The 27,994-nt window shown below is 46.9% G+C and overlaps 2 protein-coding genes across 3 annotated transcripts; one reads left to right on the top strand and one right to left on the bottom strand.

Moving 5' to 3' along the window:
* Positions 1–7,931: 7,931 nt before the first annotated feature.
* MRPS11 (mitochondrial ribosomal protein S11) lies at positions 7,932–19,732 on the bottom strand. Of its 2 annotated transcripts, XM_048481930.1 has the most exons (6): positions 19,464–19,732; positions 17,627–17,746; positions 16,536–16,634; positions 14,964–15,093; positions 9,307–9,372; positions 7,932–8,226 (listed from the first exon to the last, which is right to left on the bottom strand). In XM_048481930.1, exons 1-6 carry the CDS (start codon positions 19,514–19,516, stop codon positions 8,119–8,121), a joined length of 576 nt encoding a protein of 191 aa, XP_048337887.1. In that variant the 5' UTR covers positions 19,517–19,732; the 3' UTR covers positions 7,932–8,118. The 2 variants fall into 2 exon arrangements, with proteins under 2 accessions (XP_048337887.1, XP_048337888.1); XM_048481931.1 differs by lacking the exon at positions 16,536–16,634.
* A 98-nt stretch (positions 19,733–19,830) lies between these two features.
* On the top strand, positions 19,831–24,911 carry MRPL46 (mitochondrial ribosomal protein L46). Its single transcript, XM_048481929.1, has 4 exons — positions 19,831–20,169; positions 21,547–21,733; positions 23,247–23,420; positions 24,505–24,911. Exons 1-4 carry the CDS (start codon positions 19,846–19,848, stop codon positions 24,753–24,755), a joined length of 936 nt encoding a protein of 311 aa, XP_048337886.1. The 5' UTR covers positions 19,831–19,845; the 3' UTR covers positions 24,756–24,911.
* The last annotated feature ends 3,083 nt before the right edge of the window (positions 24,912–27,994 follow it).

Genomic DNA, 27,994 nt, shown 5'->3' with positions numbered 1-27,994 from the left:
AGAAGACGACTCCACCACATACTGAGGTAGTGCATTCCACTGTCGAACAGCCTTTACTGTCAGGAAGTTATGGCAAGCCAGTAGGGTTTTCAAGGCAAGAGACCAACAGAGGTGGTTTGCTATTGCCTGCCTCTTTGTAGCAGCCCTGGGCTTCCTAATAAATAATAATTATTATATAATAGTAAATTATTCTGTATTAATAATTAATTAATAATAATGTCAGCTGCTGCAAAAAGATTGTCCAGAGTACAAACAGAGGCACACACAGCCCAGAAAACCCACAACAACCAGGCTACTTTGGCCTAGTCCATAGACAGACAACTGAATGTGTATTTTATAATTTATAAATTTATAATAAAGCAAACAAATGCTCTCATTGGATTTGTGAAGACCTCGTGTGGTATTACTGCTAGAAATACATAGGAATGTGATTCCACACATGTCACTTTTGTTTATCAAGATGGTTTGCAGTCTCAAACTCAAGAAAGCATACGAATGTGATTCAACACGAACTACATGGAGCAGGCTTTGCTCCTTAAAGAAAAATCCTTGAAAGCAGACATCTCATCGTCTTGGCTTGGCTTCCAGCATCTTGTTTACTATTGGACTAATTATATTTGATCTTCAGCGTCTTGTTTATAATGAGATTAGAATATTGTGAGAAGTTGTCTTAAACGGAGATGTGCTTTTCTTCCTATGTTTTGAGTTTTACTGTAATGTGAATACTTAACATAGTAGGTGATTATTGTTTTCAATTGCACTGTGACATTTTATTAAAAACTAGTGGAGCCCGGCCACACGTTGCTGTGGCAATTGTCCTTCTCATCACAATCCACAACCCACACAGATGTCCATGCAGGTCCAATGATCCCCAGCATAGCCTTTTGGGAGCAGCAGTGGCGTAGTGGCTAAGAGCAGGTGTACTCTGATCCGGAGGAACCGTGTTTGATTCCCAGATCTGCAGCTTGAGTTGTGGAGGCTTATCTGGGGAATTCAGATTAGCCTGTGCACTCCCACACACACCAGCTGTGTAACTTTGGGCTAGTCACAGCTTTTCGGAGCTCTCTCAGCCCCCCCCCCCCACCTCACAGGGTGTTTGTTGTGAGGGGTGAGGGGAAGGAGGTTGTAAGCCCCTTTGAGTCTCCAACAGGAGAGAAAGGGGGGATATGAATCCAAACTCCTCTTCCTCTTCTTCTTCTTTTGGGGTGGTCAAATGGAATCCCTCTTTCCCTTTTCAATTCACATTATTATATGGTGCTGTCTTGGTTTTTAGTATAAGGTAACCCTTTCCATTCCACAACGGAACTGTCTAGAGTGCGAATCCCGCTGTCCATGAGGCTGGTTGACACGCACAGTCCTGGCTTCGGTAAGGCAGAACTGGGGCAAGGAGGCGATCCCAGTCAGGCATCAGAGGCAGGGTGGTGAGGTGCTCAGATCGAGGCCAGCTCCCTGGGTTTTTAAAGGGCCATGTGCAAAAGAAGCGGAGCCAGCACTGTTGGTTCGCCCCCACCCCGCTGATTTTCTTAGAAAAAGGAAAACTCCAGCTTGCTTTTAGTAAAAGAGAGCTGTGGCGAATAGGGGTGAGAAAGTGGGTAAGTGGTGGTTGGATGTGAGGGAGGGCAGAGTGAGGTGTGTGAGGATGAGCTGGATGTGGATGAGAGTATGTGTGTTGTGTGGTAGCAGTGGGTGAGGCACAGAGAGTGAAAGTTACCTGCATGTGTGTGTGGGAGGGAACCCCACCTGATGTCTCACATGGCAAAGTGTGTATGTGTTTCACTTCCACTCGTATTACCTACCAGTATTACCTATTTACTGTTTTCACTGCTCATCTCTGCCCATCTGCACAAACATTCTAAGCCCTCAGGCCACAGACAGACAGGCTGCACAAACATTCTAAGGGTGACAGTTAAACACAGCCAGCTTCATGGCCTGGTGCGCCAGGAAAAAGATGTTTTACCTGGCTCAGGTATGGACTTTTGGCGATTTGAAGGTCCAATTACCTGCCCGCAACAGGGAGGGACGTAATGCGAAAATTTGGGGGTGATCCATCCAGCCGTTTTGGCGTTAGGGCAAGACCAACAAACAAATGGTTAGCTTTTTATATATATATATATATCAAAAAAATATAAATTTGGTTGGTTGATGTGGGTTTTCGGGACTGTGTGGCCGTGGTCTGGTAGATCTTGTTCCTAATGTTTCGCCTGCATCTGTGGCTGGCATCTTCAGAGGTGTATCACAGAGGGAAGTCTGTTACACACTGTGTCTAGACTTCTCTCTGTGATACACCTCTGAAGATGCCAGCCACAGATGCAGGCGAAATGTTAGGAACAAGATCTACCAGACCACAGCCACACAGCCCGGAAAACCCACAAGAACCAGTTGAATCTGGCCGTGAAAGCCTTCGTCAAGTAGCCTGTTTGCAAACCCCTGGAAATTTTATGCTGAGCCAAAGCCAAGAGGAAGCAAATGTGTCCAGGTGCTGCGTTTTGCTGGCTAATGGGAAACAGGGAAGGTAATGACCCCAGGTGGCACAAAAGCCTGTAAAGAGCAAAGCAAACAGGTGGGTTTAGAAAAGCAGCTGTAAGATTGCTCAGAGAGGAGAAGGGGAAGATGGGTCTTGCGCTCTGCCTGCTCTTGGATACCAAATGTCAGCAAAACATCTTTGTGGGCCGATCGCCTCTTGACCACTATAAACGGAAGCATCTGGGTTGTGCACCCTCTACAATTCATTGGTTTCTTGGGATTTGACAACTGTGGAAATTTTGATTTCAGATTGATTTTAATATTTGCACGATGGCTTCAAGATGGCTTTAATATTTGCACGATGGCTTGAAGCACGATGGCTTCAAGCCAGGAAGTAAAGTGCTGGTTGATTTACTGGCAAGTACTAGAGAAGACCCTTGTGGCACAGAGTAGTAAGCTGCAGTACCGCAGTCCAAGCTCTGCTCACGATAAGAGTTCGATCCCGATGGAAGTCAGATTCAGGTAGCCGGCTCAAGGTTGACTCAGCCTCCCATCCTTCCAAAGTTGGTAAAATGAGTACTTAGTTTGCTGGGGTGAAAGTGTAGAAGAAGAACTGTTTGGATTTATCTCTCCTGTAAGGAGACTCAAGGTGGCTTACAAGCTCCTTTCCCTTTCTCTTCTCACAGCAGACACCGTGTGATGTGGGTGATGCTGAGAGTTCCAAAGAACTGTGACTAGCCAAGGTCACCCAGCAGGAATGTAGCAGTGCAAAAATACATCTGGGGAAGGCAATGGCAAACCACCCTTGAACATAGTCTGTCTACTAAATGTTGTGATGTGACATAACCCATGGGTCAGTAACAACCCATTGCTTCCACAGGGGATGATCTTTACCTTTAAAAAAAAACTAGAGAAGATACATGTGTTTACTTGACACCACTTAGAAGAAGAAGAAGAAGAGTTTGGATTTATATCCCCCCTTTCTCTCCTGCAGGAGACTCCAACGGGCTTAAAATCTCCTTGCCCTTCCCCCCTCACAACAAACACCCTGTGAGGTAGGTGGGGCTGAGAGAGCTCCGCGAAGCTGTGACTAGCCCAAGGTCACCCAGCTGGCATGTGTGGGAGTGTACAGGCTAATCTGAATTCCCCAGATAAGCCTCCGTAGCTCAGGCGGCAGAGCTGGGAATCAAGCCCGGTTCCTCCAGATTAGATACATGAGCTCTTAACCTCCCATGCCACTGCTGCTCCTTTGGTTATTTGTTGGTATACCTTTTTCAACAAAAAGAAGACAGGAAAGGTGTGAATCAATATGCCAAATCTTCCTGGATCTTTTCTGGAGGAATGCCCCACTGGGGTGTTTGCCTTTCCCTCCCCCTTCCGATTAAGAATCGTATTTCAGTACTGGCTTCATCAAAACTCCTTGGCATTGCTATGCATAGCTGTTTGATAAAACAGCACTTATACTGCTCCGGATGGCTATCAGCAACACTTTCCCTTCTGTACAGTTGCGTCACCATTCTGTAGGCTCTGTGCTGCTGAGGGAAACAAAATGGTGGGCGCAGAAATACAAAAGGGAAAGAGTGGCTGATAACTGTCTGGAGCACCATAATTGTTCTTTTATCAAAGTGTAACGACATGAAAGATAACGGTTTCAATGAAACCAGTCCTGCAATACGATTCTTTAATCTAAAAAGAGAATCTACACTTATTTGAGAAGCAGTTGCATGAACATTCAGCTCCCGCAGAAGAACGCGCAACTGCATTGTCGTCTTTGTGCTGAAAACGGTATAGACCAGTGATGGCGAACCTTTTTGAGACCGAGTGCCCAATTGCAACCCAAAACCCACTTATTTATCGCAAAGTGCCAACACGGCAATTGAAGCTGAATACTGAGGTTTTAGTTTAGAAAAAAACTGTTGGCTCCGAGGCATGCATTACTCAGGAGTAAGCTTTGTGGTAGTCAGTGGCTTTGCTTTGAAGCAGCCATGCAACTCTTCCAACGGGTGAATCATGACCCTAGGAGGGTTTACTCAGAAGCAAGCCCCATTGCCAGCAACCGAGCTTACTCCCAGGTAAAGGATCGCGCTTTAGTTCTTCGCATGAAAATCAATGGGGTTTAACAGCGCTTAACAGGGTTACCTACACTGCTTCCCCAAAACTAGATCTTGGGTTTAATGCTAATAATCAAGCCCAGTGGCCCAGGCCAGCCTAGATGTGGGGGGCACTCTGTTTGTGCGTGCCCACAGAGAGGGCTCTGAGTGCCACCTCTGGCGCCCGTGCCATAGGTTCGCCACCACTGGTATAGATGAAGAAAATGAAATTTTAAAGATGGCCTTTTAGGATAGGTTATTCAGGTGAATTTCTGTTTGGGCGGATTGTTCTGTTCTGTGCAACCAGAATGAATGGCCCCAGAGCTGTCAGGTGTGGACTGATTTTTTTGAGCTGGTGCAGTGCTACCGTCTCCAATCTCTCCATGATGAAGTCATGTGACTTGAATCCCTTCACAGGAATAGCCAGATGTTGTATGTCCCTGATGCCACCCGCATTTCTTTGACCTCTTTAGTGGCTTCAGCAGTCTGTATGTTGTGCTAAGAAGGGGACCAGACTCCCAGCTGGGTGTTGTTCTGTTCCCCAAGTAAAACAGGCCAGAACCGAGTGGGAGACTCACAAGCAAGGTGTAACAGTTTAAAAAAAAGGTTTACTCTTAGAAGAATTGAGACCCTAACTCCTCCCAGGGTCTGACTAAAATAAAGTACTTGCTTGACTGGAACAACTTGAAACTTGAGATTTTTATTCTTTCTTGACTTCTCCCAAGAAAGTCCACTTTGTCTGTGCTTCCTTTTGGTTCCTTCAGTGTCCTTTATCTGGATTCTACTTACTGTTAACACCTTAACTTGATTTTCTATATTTTATACACAGCGTAAGAGATATTGCAGCCTTTCAGCTTCTCTGGCACCTCAAACTAAATTATTTAAAACAGGGGCACTACTGGGTAATGAAAGGAAGGCTGCTGCCCCCAGGGGGGGTTCTTAAAGGGACAGGGTCTGACTAAAGTTCCCTCCCTTAGAACACTATACGAAAGAACTAAACCCATACTAACTATAGACTTAATAAGAAAACAAGAGCTTCTCTGGGGGCATGACAGGTGTTCTTGCTCCACCAGAACCAGCCAGCCCTCTTCCTCCTTGACCTTATGGACCACCTCCTTGACCATTCCAGACCCTCTGCCTTTTTATAATCCCTTTCCCCAGCCGTATCTCAAATGCCCATCGCCCTGGGTCATCAAGAAAGATTATACAACCCACTATATATATCCCCCAACACAAAAGAAAATGTCTGTTATTTCCACACTCTATACATTTCTAAGTGCATCAGAAACGGAAAAATAATTATCATCGTGTTCCTTCCCCCTTACCCACACTCTGGGATGACATTTCCTCCAGTGTTTGTTTTGGAAAGCAACCATTCTATACCCAGCCTCCTTGTCCAGGTGGGTGCCCTTGTTCAGGGACATGTCTCCAATTTTTTCAGCTCAAGGATCTGTTGAAACCTAACCAAGGCTTGGTTTGAAGCAAAGCAAGATTTTTTAAAAAAATTGATAAAAGGGTTTGTTCAATGTGTAACAAGGCCCGGAAAGAGTTAAAAAGGCTGCCGGGTTGCCATGACACCCTTTCTTTTAAAAAAGGGCTGAGTTGATTACAACATTAGGAACCAAAGAGGAATGGAAAAAAAAGGGGGGGTATACGGGAATCGGGGGGAGGAGGCAGTCACAACAACATTTGCTCCTGAGCTAGCAGCTGGACCAAAGGAGAATCTACACCCCATTAGCATTGCTGCCAAAACAAAATATTTTCCCTGTTATCTGAGTGTCGTGTTTCTTGGCTTTCCTCGGAGGCAGCCTATGGGTGATCAGCCAGCCTCCCAGACACAACAGACCACGGCAGAGGGTGGCTGCCAAGAGGTTTTCAGGGGGAGACCATTTTCTAGATCAGCGTGACTTGATTAAACAGGGAAGAACCCATGCATGTATGCAGAGACAAAGAGGAAGCAGCAGCGTTTTGAATTTATACCCCACTTTTCTTAGAAAACAGAAAAAGTGCAGAGAAGGGCAACGAGGATGATTGAGGGACTGGAGCACCTTCCTTATGAGGAGAGGTTGCAGCGTTTGGGGCTCCTTAGTTTGGAGTGGAGACATCTGAGGGGGGATATGACTGAAGTCTATAAAATTATGCATGGGGTAGAAAATGTCGACAGAGAGAAATTTCTCTCTCTCACAATACTAGAACCAGGGGGCATCCATTGAAAATGCTGGGGGGAAGAATTAGGACTAACAAAAGAAAACATTTCTTCACACAACGCGTGATTGGTGTTTGGAACATGCTGCCACAGGAGGTGGTGATGGCCACTAACCTGGATAGCTTTAAAAAGGGCTTGGACAGATTTACGGAGGAGAAGTTGATGTATGGCTACCAATCATGATCTGAGATTGCAAATGCCTTAGCAGACCAGGTGCTCGGGAGCAGCAACGGCAGCAGCAGCAGAAGGCCATTGCTTTCACATCCTGCATGTGAGCTCCCAAAGGCACTGGTGGGCCCCTACGAGTAGGAACCAGAGTGCTGGACTAGATGGACTCTGCTCTGATCAAACAGACTCTTTCTTATGTCCTCTCCTGTAAGGAGACTCAAGGTGGCTTACAAACTCCTTTCCCTTCCTCTCCCCACAACAGACGCTTTAGTAGGTGGGGCTGAGAGAGTTTAGGGAGAACTGCGACTAGCCCAAGGTGAGCAGGGTGAGCAGGCTTCATGTGGAGAAGCAGGGAATCGAACCCAGTTCTCCAGATTAGAGTCCACTGCTCCTAAAACACTGCACTGCAACAGATCTGTAACAGGAACTCCACAGATGGTGTTCATCTTTAAAAACAGTCATATTCAGTAGGGCAGATCAGATTAGGACTGCACTGGGGAAAGTGGGATAGAACTTTTCCCAGGTCAGTGAGTGTCCTTCTTAAAAAACATTTTTAAATTAATTTTTTGACGATCAAAGGGAAAAAATCCATTACATGAAAGTTGCCCGTCTTACATTTCCCCAACTATTCCAATTCATATTTATTCAATTGTTGATATATTTACAAGTTGGGGGAAATTTTCATTTTACTCTTCATTTTGATCAGCTAGTGTCTTTTTTTAAAAGAGTTGGATTTATATTCCCCCTTTTTCTTCTGTAAGGAAACTCAAAGGGGCTCACAATCTCCTTTTCCTCCCCCCCCCCCCAACACCCTGTGAGGTGGGGCTGAGAGAGCTCCGAAGAACTGTGACTAGCCCAAGGTCACCCAGCTGGCATGTATTGGAGTGCACAAGCTAATCTAGTTCACCAGATAAGCCTCCACAACTCAAGTGGCAGAGCAGGGAAAGCGACAACAGAGAGGTCTAAAACAGCCTGGCGAACCAGTTCAAGAAATCAGGGGCAGATAACGGTGTTGCATATAGACTTTATAGGGGTTTCTTTATAGGTATTTCAGATGACAACGAAGTGCCTTCTTGCTTCTTTACAAAAATCCCCTATTAACAGCGCCCCAAAATCAAGGATGAGATGACCGAACGAGCCGTCTCCAGAATGCGCGGAATGGTGAACCAGTGGACTGTGCCGTCTCCTGCTTTATAGCCTTCGTACCTTCCGTGGGCGGCAACCGTTGTGTGGGATGGGGGTGTTGTCGGTGAGGGAGACCACCTCCAGGCCCCCCATGGTGAGTCCTTTGATGGCCGCCTGGAAGAGAAGGGAGGGATTTGCAGACAATGCTCCTGCGCTTAAGGACATTTGTGGCTTGTCACATATCTCTATCATTTCAGTTTCAATCCCCATGTTGCTAGAGGTGGGAGCAGGAACTGAGAGCACAGACCCTTGGTAGGGTTTGCAGAGGGCCCCACCCTGATTGAGTCCCAGGCTGTACTCTGTGTGCTCCCACTTTTAAATGCTTGGGGCGGGGATGAGAACTGGAGGATGGGCCCTTCTTAGCAGTGGCCCCAGCCGGAACACTGGAGATCTTTTGATATTGAATTTACAAACTTTCAGGTGGTGGCTGGAACCAGTTTTCTTTCCCCAGGACTTTCCAATCTCATTCCTTCCCTTGTGGCATTTCATCACAGTCCTGCTAACTTTAGTCCATTTTGAAAGGGTAAAGGGTGGTGAGGTGGAAAAGAAGGGACTTTAACCCCTCCTTCCCCTGATGTTCACCTGCCAGAACAAGCCACATTTGCTTCTTTTATCCTTGGTAGTGGTTGAAAGAATGGGTGCCTGTTAAGTTTTTTTCTGTAGGAGGAGGAGAAGAGAAGGTTGGGTTTATACCCCACTTTTCTCTCCTGTAAGGAGACTCAAGGTGGCTTACAAGCTCCTTTCCCTTCCTCTCCCCACAACAGACACCTTGTGAGGCAGGTGGGGCTGAGAGAGTTCCCAAGAACTGTGACTAGCTCAGGGTCACCCAGCAGGAATGTAGGAGTGCGGAAACACATCTGGTTCACCAGATAAGCCTCAGCCATTCAGGTGGAGGAGTGGGGAATCAAACCCGGTTCTCCAGATTAGAATCCACCCACTCTAAACAACTACACCACGCTGGCTCTCAACGACATGGAAACAGACCCAGACTGATAAGAGATAAGGAGGGACTGGAAGGGGTGTGGTGGGTGGGGAGAAAGAGAGGGACAGGACACACACGGGAGGTGCTAGGCATGGTGTGCCGTGAATGTCCATAGCGGCACTCCAGAGCACCAAGCTCCCTGTCTTTTCAGACTTTTTTTGTTCTGCAAAATGGGGTTGTAAAAACAATCAAAAGGAATGGTGAGCACATACCAGCCGTCCGGGGCCCAAACCTTTCACCACTACTCGCACGTGGGACAGTCCCTTCGCATGGGCTTTCTGTGGGGAGAGGGAAGGAAGAGAGAAAACGATGTGTGCCTTTAGTTAAAGTACAGGCCTGTATCCTCCACCGCAGCACGGCCTTTCAACGACACCGTCTCATTTCTACTGGATACGCCTTACCAAGGACATTTCCCCCCGCCCCTTATCCTGCCTTCCCATTCAAACGGCACATGAAACGTGGCTTAAGAAAGCACGGCAGCATTGGTTTTCAGTGAAGGATAACGCCTGGAGCGACTGGTTAAACAAACCAGCTACATGTAATCAATCATATCCAGGGGCGATAATAGCAACCATTTTTTAAAAGTCTGAAACGCAAATTGATTTCAAAGTCTCTCCTGAACAAATACATCTACCTGTGCGCTGCTGTTGAAAGGTCAAAAGAGAAGACCCCAACTAATTCGGGGACGAGGCAGAAAGGACGGAATTCTGTGACCTGGAAGCAGCATCCAAAAAAGATCTCATGGGTTCCTACACACCCTGCATTGAATAGCATGCACCAGGGGTAACTGGAGAATCTCTGATTGGAGCACCTGGGTTCCTAGTCCAAAGCAGCGCTCTGAATTAGGTCTGGAGATGGATCGAAGAACCAGTGTCCTTGATCAAGCACTGGATGTGATATTTAGTATTCTTGTTGTATTGTTGCAGGCTTTCACGTCCAGAACCAACGGACTGTTGCGGGTTTTCCGGGCGGTGTGGCTGGGGTCAGGCCGTTTTTGCACCTGACGGTTCGGCTGGAATATTCAGAGGCACGTCATGGTAAGATGTGTTTCTCTCTGGGACGCCACAAGGCGACGACCAAAAATGACCAGATCACGGCCACACAGCCTGGAAAGCCCACAGCAGCCAGCTTAGTATCCTCGTTCACAAGAACATTAACAGTATGAGTAAGAAATAGGAGGCTGCATTAGATAGACCCTGGGTCTGACCTAGTGTCAGGAACTGTGCTTGGTGATCAAGGGGCATTCTTGCTTATTGCTTTTGCAACAGTTCATATTGCTGGAGATAGTATCTAGCCAACAGAGGGGTACTTCTGTGGCATAGTGCTTAAGAGCAGTGGTGTAGTGGTTAAGAGCAGGTGTACTCTAATCTGGAGGAACTGAGTTTGATTCCCAGCTCTGCCACCTGAGCTGTGGAGGCTTATCTGGGGAATTCAGATTAGCCTGTACACTCCAACACATGCCCACTGGGTGACCTTGGGCTAGTCATAGTTCTTCTGAGCTCTCTCAGCCCCACCTACCTCACAGGGTGTTTGTTGTGAGGGGGGGAAGGGAAATGAGTTTGTAAGCCCCTTTGAGTCTCCTATAGGAGAGAAAGGGGGGATATAAATCCAACTCTTCTTCTACTTTCACTTTGATGTAATTGTTGCAAGATATAGGTAACCAGCTTGCTATATGTCATGGGCCTTTCCTTTCCCTCTTGATATTTATGGCTTAACACAGATTTCCCTCCCAAGGGAAAACAGGATGTGTCTGTTGCCCTGCAGGGGTAGTGAGCCAGGTGGCTGTAGCGGTCTCTAGCTCCGACCTTGGGGCGCCTAAGTGTCAGGCCCAGCTCCATAGACTCTGGCAGTTCCTGCTACTTGCCCAAGGCCACAGCTGGCCTATTACCGTTTGAAGGAGAAGAGTTGGATTTATATCCCCCCTCTTCTCTCCTATAGGAGACTCAAAGGGGCTGACAATCTCCTTTCCCTTACCCCCTCACAACAAACACCCTATGAGGTGGGTGGGGCTGAGAGAGCTCAGAAGAACTGTGACTAGCCCAAGATCTCCCAGCTGGCATGGAGTGCACAGGCTAATCTGAATTCCCCAGATAAGCCTCCACAGCTCAGGTGGCAGAACGGGAAATCAAACCCGGTTCCTCCAGATAAAAGAGTACACCTGCTCTTAACCACTATGCCACTGCTGCTCCGCCACTGTTTGGGGTTTGGATGGCCCTTCTATTGCTTTGCTTTGTAGCTAGTGATTCAGACATACATCCCCCTTATCTCCCATTTACTGGGACTAAGGGGCAGTCTTTCGCAGTCTCAGACTCTTTAACAATGCTCTCTTTTATTCTTCCTTGTCTGTTGCAAATCGTTTTGAGAAAGGTGGGAGGGAGGAATGCCAATGAGTAAAATGCTTTCTGATATATACCAGGGACGGGAGCCAGAGCCCCCAGCTTTGGCTACTCATCACTGGTGTCTTGACACGGTTCAATAAAGCTCTAGATACCATCATGAGTCTCAGTTATTGACTGGAGTAACAGACCTTTACACTAACCTCTAAAATAACTCTTTTCACAGATTTTTTTGGAAAACAGGAGGCGGGATTTGTGGGGATAAAGGGGTTTGGAAAATCCAGGTCTGGCAAGCTGGGTGCTTCGCTGCCTTTCAATAAACGCTACTGATCAAGACTCCAGAGTCTGTTTATTGGCTAAAGGTCCGAGACCTGACACCGAGCACAGCTCTTCCGGTGTTATACTGTGGTTATACTGTGTCTGTGTGGTGGGGGGGTTCCAGTTATGTATTGTCGAAGGTTTTCACGGCTGGATTCAATTGGTTGTGGTGGGTTTTCCTGGCTGTGTGGCCGTGGTCTGGTAGATCTTGTTCCTAACATTTTACCTGCATCTGTGGCTGGCATCTTCAAAGGTGTATCACAGAGAGAAGTCTGTTACACACTGTGTCTAGTGAGAAGGGAAAGTTTAGTGGGGTATATTGTCCATGTCCCAGGGTGGGGAACCAATCAGTACGTGTTTGGGTGGAACTTGCTATGCAAAGGTGTGGTTGAGTGCATTGTATTACGGGTGGGGTTATCAGTCCATTTTTTAAGTACTGGTAGCCAAGATTTGTTAATTTTCAGAGTCTCTTCTTTCTTGTTGAAGTTGTCTTGGTGTTTGTGAATTTCAATAGCCTCCCTATGCAGTCTGACATAGTAACCTTCTGAATTATGTTTGGGCCCTCTTTGCAGACAGGCAGCGTGCTTGCCTCACTTGATCTCTTCCTGCAGCTGGCAGGCATGCAACTGGCGCGATACAGGGCAGGTTTAAACTGATCCCATATGGTACATTGTCTTCTGCCCTATGTGTTAAATGGGGGTGGCGGCGGTTGTGAAAGTAGGAAAGTAGTTGCTTTCTGGGATATGGTTAAGAGGCAAAAGGCAAGTGGTCGTAGCAGGCTTGCAACGCTGTGCTTTTCTAACTGTCTTGAAGATCTCTTAATTCCAAACCGGCTATTGGAAATGTCTCACTACTTTTGTGGGTTAAAACTGCCATCTAGTGGCTACCCTAAATACTTCATCTCTAGCCCTATAATAACAATCATGCACTAATCAAGTTGAAACAGACTTATGATTACTCCTGGGGAGATAAGCTGGGCTTTGTACGAGCAAAGTGAATTTGCTCAAAATTGCCATCAGGGCTGAGTGATTGGTGTTGGGATCTGGCGCTCTGTTTTATGATCTGTTTTAATTATTAACTATTAACTGTTTAGTCTTTTTGTATGATCGTTTTAATCACGTCTGTTAGCCACCTCGAGCTGTGGCAATCTAGGAAGATGGCCCCGCCCCTTCTCAGCCAATCTAGGCACATGATACTTATGTACAAGGCATGTTATTGAGAACCAGAATGTGGTAGCGGTTAAAGTATTGGACTAGGATCTTGGAAACCCACTCTGTCATGGCAGCTTGCTGGGTGACCTTGGGCCAATCATATACTTGGGTCAGTGTGATGTAGTGGTTAAGAGCAGGTGCACTCTAATCTGGAGAACCAGGTTTGATTCCCACCGCTCTGCCACTTGAGCTGTGGAGGCTTATCTGATGAACTAGATTAGTTTGTGCACTCCAACACATGTCAGCTGGGTTACCTTGGGTTAGTCACAGTTCTTTGGAGCTCTCTCAGCCCCACCCACCTCACAGGGTGTTTGTTGTGGGGAGGGGGAAGGGAAAGGAGATTGTTAGCCCCTTTAAGTCTCTTTGCAGGAGAGAAAGGGGAGACATAAATCCAACTCTTTTTCTTCTCATCCCTGATACTGGCTAGTACTTAAATGGGAGATCTCCAAGGAATACCAGAGTCAAAACGCAGAGGCTGATCCTGGCAAACCATCTTCAAGCATTTCTTGCCTTGAAAATCTTATGGGGTCATCATAAGTCAAGCTATGACTTGACAGCAACCATCATGAATAATAACAACAATAGGGCATGTTATCAAGTTGCTACATGTATCCCACTGTTATCCTCCCATTCTTTCCTACTGATGTAATACCATTTCATTCCACCCACACCCTGGCCCCTTCCCCACATGCAGAATAAGGCGCTTTCAATCCACTTCCAATGCAGTTTGCAGCTGGATGTGACTGTGCGGAATAGCAAAATCCACTTGCAAACAATTGTGAAAATGGATTGAAAGTGCATCGTTCTGCCTGTGCGGAAGAGGCCTCTCTGTATTGCGCCTAATACGCTGGGGTCACTGAGGTCTCGTTCAACTTAGTCCACTGCTCATCTGAGGTCCCCTCACATTAACTGTGCTGACCACAGGGTGCTTATTAGAAGCCACTTTGCAGGGACTGCTGCCAATTTCCACTGGGTGCAAATGCTTTTTCGGGTCTCAGCAAGAAATGTAGACGGCAGATAAATCTGGGCCTGGGGAGCATCAAGACCCTGGTCCTGTCCATGCAACACAAATAAAACATTTTTAGGCAGGAAATGAAACACTTTCTTCATGTAGTTTCACATGGTTTTTAGCCCAAACTGTTTTATTACGTCAGAAAATGTTTTTTGGGGGGTTTTTTTGCATGCTGTTGCCTGGCACTTCCTTTGTGAAAATATTTTCCACCGTTTTCACTTGCTGTGTAGAGGTCCTTAAAACGTTTCCCACGTCTCCTGGAACTGCTCGACGGAATCATTTTCTGAGCTTGTGCCGACCCTCTAACACTTAATTTTCATTACATGTATTTCTTTATTTCAGGGGGTTTGCATCTTTGAAGCTACAAAGACGCAACCACTAGAGAATTGCAACACAAGGCTTTGAAGCCTCATATCCCTGGAGTTAAAAAAAAAAGAAAAGAAACAGAACAACCACAAAACAGCGACCAGGAATCGATCTGAGAGGGCGGGTGCGGACAAAGGGGAGCTTTTGAAAACGTTTGCAAAATGTTCTTGGGGTTTGAGCGGAAATGGCTCCTTTTGACACTCCGCCCAGCAACAAGTCTGGAGTTGCCACTGAATGCGCCCTGACTGAAGAGCTTTACCCAATTCCACATTTGTGATACCAACACCTGTACATAAGGTCTGCTGTCTGGCCTCCTTGGATGCATATTGAGGAATCTATCTTGAGAAGACGAACTTAACCACAGAATATGGTCAAAGGTTGTGCCTGCTCAGTTCTGTTAACCGTACTTTTGCCTTTCCTTTCCTCGGGAGTTCTGAGTTCGGGGGCAAGTACAGATTTCTCCTCCCCTATTCTGGCCTCACCATCACCCAAGAGGTAGCCAAGGCAGAGAAAGCCCGAAAGCTGCTGACCTGGGAAAATAATCTCTGCTCTGTGCTGGAAAAGTCCACCCTTTTGCTTGGGACAAGGTTTTGGTCAAGTTGCGGAGGGGGGCAGGCCACGCTTACCGCTGCTGCTGAGATGGCGGCAGTCTGGGCGGCAATAGCAGTGCCCTTCTTGGCGTTCTTGAATCCTTCAGTGCCACAAGTGACCAGGGCCAAAGAAGCGTTCTGATGCGTGACCACATGGATATGAGTGCTGCAGGGACAAAAGGGAGTGGTCAGAAATTACCGGGCACCAAGACTTTCTGGAGAGCCAGCGTGGTGTAGTGGTTAAGAGCAGGTGCACTCTAATCTGGAGAACCGGGTTTGATCCCCCACTCTGCCACTTGAGCTGTGGAGGCTTATCTGGTGAACTAGATTAGCTTGTGCACTTCAACACATTCCAGCTGGGTGATCTTGGGTTAGTCACAGTTCTTCGGAGATCTCTCAGCCTCACCTACCTCACAGGGTGTTTGTTGGGGTGGGAGGGGGAGGGAAAGGAGATTGTCAGCCCCCCCGGGGGGGGCGGTATAAATCCAACTGTTCTTCTTCTTTTTTGGAACCCAACAGCACCCTTTTCAACAGGGATCAAAACTGGAAACAGAAAGGTTTGAAATGGCCTTTTTGAGACTACAGAAAGCCCTCTGAAGACGACAGAAGTCTGGTTGTCATGGTTTTTTCAGGCTGTGTGGCTGTGGGCTGGTAGATCTTGTTCCTAATGTTTCGCCTGCATCTGCGGTTGGCATCTTCAGAGGTTTATCACAGAGGGAAGTCTGTTATGCATTGTGTCCAGTGAGAAAGGAATGTTTAGTCTCACTGGACACAGTGTGTAACTGTCGGGAGGCCTGTTTATTTTGGGGTTTGCTTTTGCTGCTGTCTGGCTGTTGGGGTGGTGGAATGGGTTAACTGCATTTCTAACTGACTTTTCTCTGTCTTTTGTGTGATGCTATATAGTACCAGGTGCTGCTCAAGGTCAGTGCCTGGCTGTCTTCACTGTTATCTCATTTGCAGCTCTTTTGGCGAGCATTCCCACGATGGGGGGTGGTGGGGTGCACCCTGCTTTAACTGTAGGGGTTTGCACAGGCAAATCCCAGTTCTGGCTTTAGCCAGGGAAGATCCACATCAATAAACTACTGTTCTTCTACATAAGTTTGTTGCTGTTTTTTGGGATTCTGACAGTAACAGACTTCCCTCTGTGATACACCTCTGAAAACGTCAGCCACAGATGCAGGCAAAACTTTAGGAACAAGATCTACGAGACCATGGCCACAGCCCAGAAAACCCATGAAAACCAGTTGAATCCGGCCATGAAAGCCTTCGACAAGACAGAAGTCTGTTTCTACATGTAATGCAAAACGTCAATCCCAGCTTGAAGCAATCTACTCACTCCCAGAGTGTATGTACAATGCAAAATTTCAGTTCCCAGACTGTAGAAAGCCAGATCTGTTTAGTTGCAGGGAGCCAGCATGGATCACCCCCCACCCCAAATATCATTGTTCCTTCAGGACCAGAACCAGCTCCCCTTCACTGAGTGGGGAGGTCACGTTTCCGGAGGGGGCGAGGTCCTTTCCATCCAAAAACAGCCCCCACCGCCCGCTTGCATGCATTCAGTATCTCACTCTGCCTGGTCCCCGTGGTTAGAACAAACTCATCTCTTACTTGTTATATGTAGCTTTGATATGAATAATTGGGATCTCATCATATTTCTTTCCAGCCCAACTGGGCATGCTCCCTTTTCCAGGCACAGGGGAGAAGAAGCTGAAATGTGGGGGGAAATCGCCAGTTAGAATGTTTCCACGTTAGCCTTCTAAAAGGTACAATGAAAAGTACTTGGGAAAAGACTTCCCACCCATGAAAATCATTTGATCAAGTATTAAGAAAGCGCGTGTGAAGCTTCAAACATGCTGAACATCCACTCGGTGTTGGGCTCCTGAAATGTGCCTGCTCAGTGTTGTTAATGAAATGTCAGGATTTCAAGCTGACTTTCATCATTTGTGGCAAGATTATGGAGGGCAAGCACAGAGAAGGTGATCCAAACAAGAATGCCTACATGACGAATGGGGTTTGATAACAACTATGAAATTACCAGCATCCCCAAACTTTCCTTTACACAGTTCAGTGAAGTCTTTTCCCCACTGCTAACATTCATTATGAACCGATTTTCTCTTGATGGTAAACATGGGAGAAATGTGACCTTATGGATTTGTACCTTGGTCAGCTTGGGAGGAAGGGGCGGCGGTCAGTGTGGTAGTGTTTAAGAGTGGTTGACTCTAATCTGGAGAACTGAGTTTGATTCCCACACTCCTCCACATGAGCGGGGGACTCTAATCCAGAGAACCAGGTTTGTTTCCCCACTCTTCCATGTCGCTGGGGCAACTTGACGGCTTACTTGACCTTGAATATGTCTGGACTATCGGCTTGCTTTCCCTAAGACATATTTCAAATTTTTTTCAGAGGACAGACTGAGTGGGTTGTACCCAGTGGTGGGATTCAGCTGGCTCACACCGGTTTGGTAGCTAACTGGATGAATCCCACCACCCCAAGGGAGGGCGAGTGAGGGCCCTTTTCGAGCTCCGGAGCAGCCTGGTGGCAAGGCATTCTTCCAGGCCAAGCTGCAGCCTTCCCTCACCTGCCCCCACCCGGCCAGCCACGTTTCTCCGCAGCAGCCAGGTAAGTGGGCGAACTGTTAGCTAAATTAATAGAATCCCACCACTGGTTGTACCCCATAACCTTCTCTGAAGCCACCTCACCTGAAGTCTTCTTTGGTCTGGATCTCCAGAGCGTCAGCTTCTTGGCTGCCTGAATTCTCAGCTAAGCCTTGAAGTTTCTGGAGACTGGTTTGGACACTTCGAACCAGGGCGACGCTGCAGCTGTGATGAGAAGAACAGGAAAGGTCTGTGAGCGAGGTATAAATCCAAACTCTTAAATCCAGGAGAAAAAGGCAAGGTATAAATCCAAACTCTTTTTCTGTATCTGGGCTGTATCAACAGGAGTATAGTGTCTAGGATGTAATTGTACCTCTCTATTCTGCATTGCATAGACCTCACTTGGAATATTGTGTACAGTTCTGGGCACTGCAATTCAAGTGGGATATTGACCAGCTGGAGCGGGTCCTGAGGAGGGCAACCAAAATGCACTACGAGGAGACACTTAAAGAGCTGGGTGTGTTTAGATTGGTGAGGAGAAGGTTAAGAGGTGACACAATAGCCATGTTGATATATTTGAAGGGATGTCATGTTGGTGAGGGAGCAAGCTTGTTTTCTGCTGCTCCAGCGACTAGGACCAGGAGTCATGGGTTCAAGGTGAAGGAAAAGAGAACATCAGGAAAAACCTCCTGATAGTAAGGGTTGTTTGACAGTGGAATGTACTACCTCGGAGTGTGGTGGAGTCTCCTGCTTTGGAGGTTTTTAAAAAGAGCCTGGATGGCCATCTGTCAAAAGTGCTTTAATTGTGTGTTCCTATATTGAAGGGTTTGGACTTGATGGCCCTTGGAGTCTCTTCCAACTCTATGATTCTATGATTCTTCTGGTTCAGTCTTTCGGAATACACTTCTTCCCAGTCAGATCCTGGGACAACTCTCCAGGGTCTCAGCCAACTACCTGATTCTTCTTTTGGAAACACTGGAGAATTATACATTTATTCAATCCCTTCAGCCATAGGTTGGTGGGATTGCAAATAAAACAAGAACCAAGGAACACAGTGACACTTATATGCCAAAATAATTTCAAAACGTGAAATCTGGACAAAATCTAAAATTTGGTCACATAATTAGAAGTCGAGAGTAACTGGAAAAAACAATAACGCTAGGAAAAGAGGAAGACTCATTAGAGCATGAAACACACATGATATAAATAAATGAGATGGATCCATTCAGTTTGCAAGGCCTGACAAAGGCTGTCAACAACAGGATGATTTGGAAGAGATTGACTCATGTGGTTGTCCTGAGTCAGAAGCCACTTGACAACACTTAATACACGCAAAAATCAAAATCAAATTAACACATACAAAAATCAAATCAAGCCTGCACTGTCTCTAGAAGCTAAAACAATTAAACTGAGGCTATCATACTTTGGTTACATTATGAGAAGACAAGACTCACTGGAAAGGTCAATAATGCTAGGAAAAGTGGAATTGCAGCGGGATAAGAGGAAGACCCAACATCAGATGGATACATTAGTGTATGAAATATATGTGATATAAATATATAAGGTGGATCCACTCCATCCAGGAAGCCACAGCCCTCAGTTTGCAAGATCTAAGCAAAGCTGTTAATTATAGGATGTTTAGGAGGACTTTGACTGACAGAGTCACCATGAATCGGAAGTGGCTTGATAATGCTCAACACACACATTACAACTAAAGGACAGGGTAACCCCACATGGAGAATGGTCTCCATGCAGCTCCAGGTGCACAGGGACAGATCCGTGCTGGGCAGGAAGGGCTGGAGCAGCCTGGAGGAAGGGCTGGATCTAAACCCAAACAGGTTATCATGGACGCAATTGGGTGCGTGTGAGTAGGATTTCTACCTTCTTCCCCCTTCCTTATTTCCTTTCCACTCTGCCTTCCCCCTCAGCCCACTCTTATTACCCGGCGTCGCCCACCAAAAGCCCCCGCCGGACAACCGCCAAGAGCGCAAACATGGTCCTCGTGCGCCACCGTCGTCCCGCTCTCCGAGAACGCCGAGATCACAGCGATAGGAGGCTAGAGAGCCATTTAGTCCGATTCTTGGTCTTGGAAGGTGCTGTTCTATCGCTTAGTGTCTCTATGGCAAAGGTCCTCCTCGGTTTTGGTTGCTGAGAGTGTAGGATTAACAGTGCGCGGATTTAATGTTCATCTCGCAGCAGCCGGGTACGTTTTAAAACCTTGCCAAGATGGCGGCGCCCATGAATCAAGGAGAGCGCTGTGCGTTGTGGGAAGAGGAGCCCCGGCCCGATGCAGCGTTACTAATTTCGCGTTGCACTGTGGGAAGATGGCGGCGCTGGGGCGTCTAGAAAATCGTACGGACCGCGGTGCACTGTGGGAAGAGGAGGTGCCGGGCCGATGTAGCGCTGCTGCTGTCGCGGTGCATTGTGGAAGGATGGCGGCGCCCGCTTGCAGGGCACTGTGGGGAGTCGCGCGCCCCTGGAGCTGGGGGGCCTTCAGCGGCGGCGGCCGGTTCCGCCGGGAACTCTGCGACTCGACAGTCGCCGGGTCGAAGTGGAGGCTGCTAGGGGCGCTGTGCTTGCAGAGGCCGCCCAGGGTGACGCAGGAGATGACTCCCCTCGAGAAGGAAATGGCTGAGTTCGTGGAGCTGGTGAGGAAGGGAGGAGCGCTTGCGCGGACCGGAGGAGGGCGGAGGCTACTCCCGGAGGAACTTTTGATTGGCTGAGAAGGAATTGGCTGGAGGCTTAGTTCGCAAGCGAGAATCGCCCGCGCGTGTAGTTGGGGTCTTCTCGTGCCCCAGGCTTTTGATGCTGATTTTAATTAAAAACTGATTTATTAATTGGAGGACATTTTTGTTAAAGGTGTCGAATTACTTTTGGAAATGTAATTTTTTAAAAAGTCAAGTAATGTATTTCCCAAGGCTTCCATGGTTTCAATCAATCAATCAATCAATCAATCAATCAATCAATCCTTTATTGGCATATACAGCAAGGGAAAGACTAATAAAACCATAGGTACACAAAGCAGAAAATAAATTGTTCAGAAAAAAAATATACTGCTGGCTTTTGATAATTTCCAAAAGGAAATTGCCACTATCACAGAAATGGAAGGATCTGGATTATCCAGTAAATAAGTCAGGGCAATCAATAAAAAATAAGGAAGTAAGGCTCACCTACTTGGATCTAATTTCCTTGAATTTGGAACAATACAATGATTGGTGGAATCAACTGGATGTTGATTTTCTGAGCTGTGGGGCCCTGGTCTGGGTTGTTGTTAAAAGAAGTGGGTCAGACCTTGGCATTCGAAATCTGTTAACTGATTTATAAAAATGAAAAAAATATTGATTTACACCAGCTTGGAAATGGTTGCTAGGTTTTAATCCACTCGGCATAACTCACTTTGGTTGAAGTATTGCAGTATTATAGAGTATTTGTGTCATACAGGAAGGTAGAACAGAAGTTGGGTTTTATATTCCACTTTTCTTTACCGAAAGAAGTCTCAAAATGGCTTGCAGTCACCTTCCCACCTCGCAACAGTCACACTGTGATGTAAGTGGGGCAGAGAGAGTTCGGAGAGAACTGTCCAAAGTCCCCTAGCAGGCTGCATTTTGAGGACAGGTGAAAACAAAGCTGGTTCATCAGATGAGAGTCCGCCATTCAGATAGAGGAGGAGGGAATCAAACCCTGTTCTCCAGCTTGGAGTCCCCCTGCTCTTTACCACGACTACACCATGCTTGCTTCTGAGTTTTCAAGGCAAGATGCATTCAGTGGTGGTTTGCCATTGCCTGCCTTCACATCATGCTCCTGGTATTCCTTGGAGGTTTCCTGTCCAAATACTAGCCAGGGTCAAGGCTGAGAGTGTGTGCTAGCCCACCCAGCAGGGTACATGGAGGAGTGAGGAATCAAACTCAGTTCTCCAGATTTGAGCCTGCTGCTCTGAACCACTACACCACACTGGCTCTCAAGATGACTTGTGGAACTCTACCACTCTGGTCCCCAGCCTCACCACTTTCTCATTTGCTCTCCAGGTGAACGTGGAGAAGAGCTTGTATTCAGACCATGAGCTCCGCTGCCTGGCGGAGGAGGAGCGCCTGCAGCGATGGAAAGACAAGTATGAGGAGGAGGATGATGGGAAGGAGATCGTGCTGGCCCAAGATTTGGAAGACGGGTGGGAACAGAAACTGCGCAAGTTCAGCCTCGCCCCACGGATCACAGGTGGGTTGCCGGTTTTGGCTTGATGTCAGTGGGCTGTTTTCTGGCATATTTGGCTTCAAGTTGGGCATGTGTCAGTAAGTGCCTTCCTGACATCAGAGGGAGCTCTGTCATCTTAATGGATCGTTACTTTCACTTCCCTACATTTCCTTGATCTATACATTATAGCAAAGTTGAGGCACCCAAGAGCCGGCCGCTGTCCTTATCTTTCACACCAGCCTTGAGGAAAGTAACGGTTGTAACATTCCTGTTCTGTTTCTCTCTGCCTCTGATATGGGGATGAGAAAGAGGGAGGGGGAAGGTAGGGAGGCCACATGGTGATAAAAGGTTTTTCCCAGAGACAGTTTGCCAGAACTGGCTTTCTCTAACCATTCCATCTGATGTCTGTCAATAAAGGCTTCTGATTCAAAAATCCAGAGTCTATTAATTGTCTACGGATCCGGGGCTTGACAGCATGGATTAATGCTAGGATAGCAGAAATGGAACACTGCATGCTTTGACAGGAACGACTGGTGTCACCTCTGGTGCTGCACTCTTTGCCCTATGCCCATAAAGAAATGCATGCGCGGAAAGCAAAGAATTTGCTAATATACTACATGTCATCTCAGCCAGCCATCTCTTTCAAAAGGGGTTAGAGTGTTGGACTAGGATCTGTGGGATACGGGTTCAAGTCCATAGTCTGTAATGAAAGCTTGCTGGGCGACTGGGCTGGTCATTCCCGGCCTCATGTTATCTCACAGGATTGTGAAGATGGAGAAGAGAGTGAGATATGACAGGGAATGACAAAGAGCCAGTGTGTGTAGTGGTTAAGAGCAGGTGCACTCTAATCTGGAGAACTGGGTTTGATTCCCCTCTCTGCCGCTTGAGCTGTTGAGGCATGTGATCGCCATTCAGCTTGAGGGCAAATAGGCTGGTGAGACCCCTGTCCAAGTTCTGGCTAAACTCCTAGTTTTTGAGACTGTGGGCATTTTGGGGAAGTTCTAACATGGTGTGGTGGAGCCTGCCACAAAATGGCTGCCACGGGGAGGTGGAGCCTGCCACAAAATGGCTGCCACAGGAGGTGGAGCCTGCCTTGAAATGACTGCCACAGAAGCTGGAGCCTGTCACAAGATGCTGGCCATGGGAAGTGGAGCCTACCACAAAATGGCAGCTGTAACTTAAGTTCAGTCACGAAGTGCAAATCTTTGTGCTGCGGTAACAGCTTTTGCTAAAACAACATTTTGAGAAATTTGCAAAGTCGATAAAATCTACAGTGTTCAATCTGAAGGTTTACTGGGCAAACAGCACCCCTCCCCCCAGAGTCCTATTTACTCCCTAAAAACACTTGATAGTCTTCAGGAATGGTGTCTGTGGGTATCATGGCACCTCTGAGCTTGTATAGGGGCCCTCTCTTCTAGTGCATTGCCAAGGAAACCTGTACCAAGGCCTCATTTTTTGCTTCTAATCTTGTGGGACATGGGCATGCCCTCTCCCTGGTTTTGAACGTCTGTGCCTCTGAATTCGCTTTCCCTGGCAGAGGCTGACAAGAACGGCAATCGGACGTCTTTGAACAGGAAACTGGACCAGAACCTGCTGCTGCTGGTTAAGCAGAAACTTGGTGACCAAGAGATCTGGCTGTTACCCCAAGCGGAGTGGCAGAACGGGGAGACGCTGAGAGCCACAGCGGAAAGAGCCCTGTTCACACTGTCAGGTCAGTGTTTCCTTGCAAATATGTACGCCTCTCCAGACATCTCACGATTGCGATGATCCCTTTTTGAGTCATGGCTTAGGCCATTCACAAATGAAACTGCCTTATAAGCTGTATAATTTTACTAAGATTTTTTAAATTGCGAACAAAAAACTGCTAAAAATATACCCAAAAATATATCATGAGAGGGAAAGGGAGGGCCCCTATAAACACAATTTGAGATTTACTGCTGATCAATGCAGTAGACAGCAGGACTACGACATCTGGCAATGCCTTTGCTAAAAGGCCTACTATAACAAATCAGTTTAGCATAGTTTGCGACATGCCAGGAGAGCTGGAGCTTTCCTGATTTTATGACGGATAATGATTTGGGGTTATGCCCCCTGGTTTCACACATAGGTGCTATTCAACCACGATGCTCATGGATGCTCGTTCAGCAGGCCAAGAGGCAGGACAAAACTTCCCAGTGGGTGCGGCCAGCAGGCACAATTCCCACCAGTACAGTGGAAAAGGTTATCCAAGTTGCCATTTGCTAGCATGTTTTTATAGGAAAAGGAAAAGGCCCAGTCTGCGATATGAGCTCCACGCTGGCTAAAGGACATTTGCCAGGAAATGCATACATGCATGCTTAGACAGATGCGTTCTAGCCGCTTTGAGAGCCAGCGTGGTGCAGTGGTTAAGAGCAGGTTCACTCTAATCCGGAGAACTGGCTTTGATTCCCTGCTCTGCCACTTGAGCTGTGGAGGCTTATCTGGTGAACCAGATTAGCTTGTGCATGCCAACACATGCCAGCTGGGTGACCTTGGGCTAGTCACAGTTCTTTGGAGCTCTCTCAGCTCCACCCACCTAACAGGGTGTTTGTTTTGAGGGGGGAATGAAAAGGAGTTTGTAAGCCCTTTTGAGTCTCCATACAGGAGAGAAGGGGGGAATATAAATCCAAACTTCTTCTTCTCTTCTTTTCATAGGAGGGGGCATTTTTGATCCCCCTAGATTTTTAAATCTCTCTGTTCTTTTAAATCTCTCTGACCTGCTCTTACTTGGATGTTTCCTTCTTTTCCCACCCTGTCTGGATTCCTGGACATCCAAGGAGGCCACTGGGAGGCCAAGTTCCTGGGGAACGCACCGTGCGGTTTTTACAAATTCAAGTTTCCCCAAGATGCCCGGACAGACACTAGCGTGGGGGCAAAGGTGTTCTTCTTCAAAGCCTTCCTCCAGGCCAGACAGCCACCTGTGTCCAAGGTGAAACAGGACCATGTTTGGGTCAGCAAAGAGGAGCTGGCGGACTACTTGAAACCCGAATACTACTCCCAGGTTGCTCGGTTTCTTGTGGACATGTGACCAGCAAAAACTGAACCCTGCTCTGAAGCAGATGATATGGACAGTGGCAGCGTGTGGGAGAAGTGGCGGCCAAGTTTTTTCTGCTTGTGTGATTCTTCCAGTTCAGAGATCTCACCAAGTTTTGATCTGTGCTCAATAAATGAGGCCTAGAAATGACTCTCTGGTTGTGTGTGTTACTGTCGAGCCCTGGATCTGTTAGCAATATCGGATGCAGTGATTTTAATCAAAGCCTTTATTGATAGACAACAGCATAGCCACAGAAGAAGCCAGTTCTGAACACTGACTCTTCTAGCATCCTTTTTATGCCCCCAAGGTGCCCCCTTTCCCATTCCCCCCCAGAAGTATCAAAGCAAAGCATTACAAACCAGGAGTGTGTCAAATGTTCATTCCCAAGCTGACCGGAAGGGGCTATCAGCCCCACCGGCGCTTGGGCGCAATCCACATACTATAGGTTACAAAGTACAAAAGCGGCAGGAAGCCGCAAGTGGGGAAAATACATTAACTCTACAGAAACCAGGATCCCATTTGATGTCAGATGTTCTACCTGACAGTTACACTCAATTGCCCCCTGCTCTTCCCCAACTCCTTGTTTCTTGTTCTTTGTTTTAACTATGTGACCCTTTAGTGAGGGGCCTTTGAGCCCCCCGGCGGGAGGTTTACTTTTAGTTCTGGTTTTGTATTTTATAGTTGTTTTAATTGTTTTAAGTAATGACGCAGGGCGTTTATTGTGTTGGGTTTAAATTATGCTCTGTTGTATTTTGCCTGTGCACCGCCCTGAGCCCTTCGGGGGAGGGCGGTATAAAAATCTAATAATAAATAAATAAATACAACAAATTGTCCCCCAGAAAGGGTTGCCTTCTTCTGGTTGGAAGATGAGCTTTTAAATGTAAAATCAATAAATGCAGTAGGCAGTTCAGTTGCCCAGGGCAATGGTTGGTGAATTGGAAGAATCTTCTCAAAGGGAAGAGGGGGTGACGGTGCAATTCCTTCTCTCCCTGATTTCCACTTCCCCTCCTTCCATGCAGCTGAACCATACTGGCAAGAATGCGCAGTGGCTCTTTTGCACTGCCAGGTCTATACTGTGTGTTACCAACCATACCAGGTCCAGCCTACAGGATGTGCTGGGAGTAGGCGGGCAGGGTTGACCTTTCTCCATCAGGCAGAGATTGACGGATTGCTCAAAACTGAGTGCCAAGGAGCATGTACAAAAAGTAAGCAAGTTACAAACAGTTCTAAATAGCAGAAATCTAAGCGTTTCCCCATCCTGACTTCATTTTGTGTATATCATTTGTAGAAAATTTTTTTAGTCCCATTTACTTTTATACCAGCTTTTCTTAATAACCTAAATTATCATTTCTACTTAGGTTTCCCCTTCTGACACTTACATGCCTTTAAAATATGTCAAACCATTTTCATATTATTTAAACGTTAGTAAATACTCTAAATCCCTTTTCTTAACCTATCTTTATCCATCTAATTCTGCTTAGATTAGTCTCGTAATGCTTAATTCTCTACTCTGAAAAAAGGCAGTAAAAAGGAAGGTTTTTCAAGCTGTCTGGAGGGGGGTTTTTTTGTTCTTATTCTTAGTATTTCTGTCCCTGCTCAATCCCATCCTTTGAGTCCAAAACCCACCACATAACTCAAAGCTGTCTCTTGCTGGTGACAACCAAGTTGGGAAGCCCAGTTGGTGGTACCCTCTGAGAAACTCCCCTCCCTGTAATATTTTTGATTTGTTTCTGAGCCACTTTGGGGGGGATCAGGAAGGGGGGCAAATTTATCAGGTTTCCCATAATGCGAAAGTCCTTCCTTTCAATTCTGTCTTTGTGGGGCTTCAGTTGGGAAAAATTTCAGCCACTTTTTCTTCATTTTTGTGGTGGTCTCCTTGAGGAGGAAACAGGCCCCCTCCTGACTTTCCCTGGATGTGTTAAAAACAATGGGAGTGTTGGAAGAGAAAATGAATTTTAGCCTGCGGCTGCAACACAGTGTTGATTTTCCAAAATAGACCTTCCTACATTGCACCGAGGGAAACAGGGACATGCTGACAACCTCTCTGCTCTCTCCCCACGGATCCTGCCCTGAGCTGAGCATCTGCCATCTATCGTATGTTGCCGAAGTTTTGGCTCTGCTGTTTACAACTTGTATTCTTGGGCTGTCTTCAGAGTTAATCTGCTGATTTTTTCAAAACCAGAAGTGTGTGCGCTTTTGTTGATGATGCTCTACAAAAGCCCCCCCGTCATTGTCCTGCAATCTGCTGTTCACGGTCCACTTTGGCAGCTGCAGTGTGCGTGAAAGGGAAAACTGTGTGCCACATGGGGTCTCTGTCTTTATGCGCATACATTTACATGCGTGTCTGCTAGCGATGCTCCTCGCCCCCTCCTACGATCACTCTGAGATTTAACATTTAGAGAATCTGAACCTTGCAGATTGACAGCTCCCAGTGATGAGTGTCCCAAATGTCCTTTAGTCCCTGCTTTTGTCAGATGGGCATGGCATGATATGCCACTGGCACCAGGGATGGGTACCAGACAAAGTAGGAATTGAGCCGGCGTGATGTGGTTAAGAGCAGGTGGATTCTAATCTGGAGAACTGGGTTTGATTCCCCATTCCTCCACCAGAGTGGCAGAGGCTTATCCGATGAACCAAATGTGGTTTGCACTCCTACATTCCTGCTGGGTGTTCTTGGGCTAGTCACGATTCTTTGGCACTCTCTCAGCCCCACCTACCTTACAAGGTGTCTGCTGTGGGGGGAAGAAAGGAAAGGCCACCTTGAGTCTCCTTATAGGAGAGAAAGGTTGGGGTATAAATCCAAACTCTTCTATAAATTGCTTTGGAAGAAGGAAAGGATGGCACCATTTTGATTCAGGCAGAAATCTGGATTGGTGTGTGTGTGTTTGGTTTTCACAGGCTCTCAACTTGAAGCAATGGCATTTATCGTGTAATTTGGGCTGCATGTTTGCGGTACTAACACCCACCCACCCCCAACTTTTTGTGCCTTGTATAAACTTTACAATGTGGCATGATTTCTTTCAGCTTGCTGAACTTTCCTCTGTGGTTTAATAAAACCATAATTGATTCTGTTCTGCCAAGCAAGGGCACCGGATTTTTGGAAACTGGGATAGTCCAGGAACTGAGGGAGTGAGCTATGGTCCAGAAATTCTTCAGTCAAATCTTGCCTTTGCTGCAAACTGTTTGTATGGGTTAAGTGCCATAAAGTCACTTTCAATTCATGGCAACACTAC

This window comes from Sphaerodactylus townsendi, linkage group LG17 (assembly GCF_021028975.2).
Source record: "Sphaerodactylus townsendi isolate TG3544 linkage group LG17, MPM_Stown_v2.3, whole genome shotgun sequence".
In the NCBI taxonomy this organism is placed as follows: Eukaryota; Metazoa; Chordata; class Lepidosauria; order Squamata; family Sphaerodactylidae; genus Sphaerodactylus; species Sphaerodactylus townsendi.
This window is presented reverse-complemented; position numbering and strand designations above follow the sequence as displayed.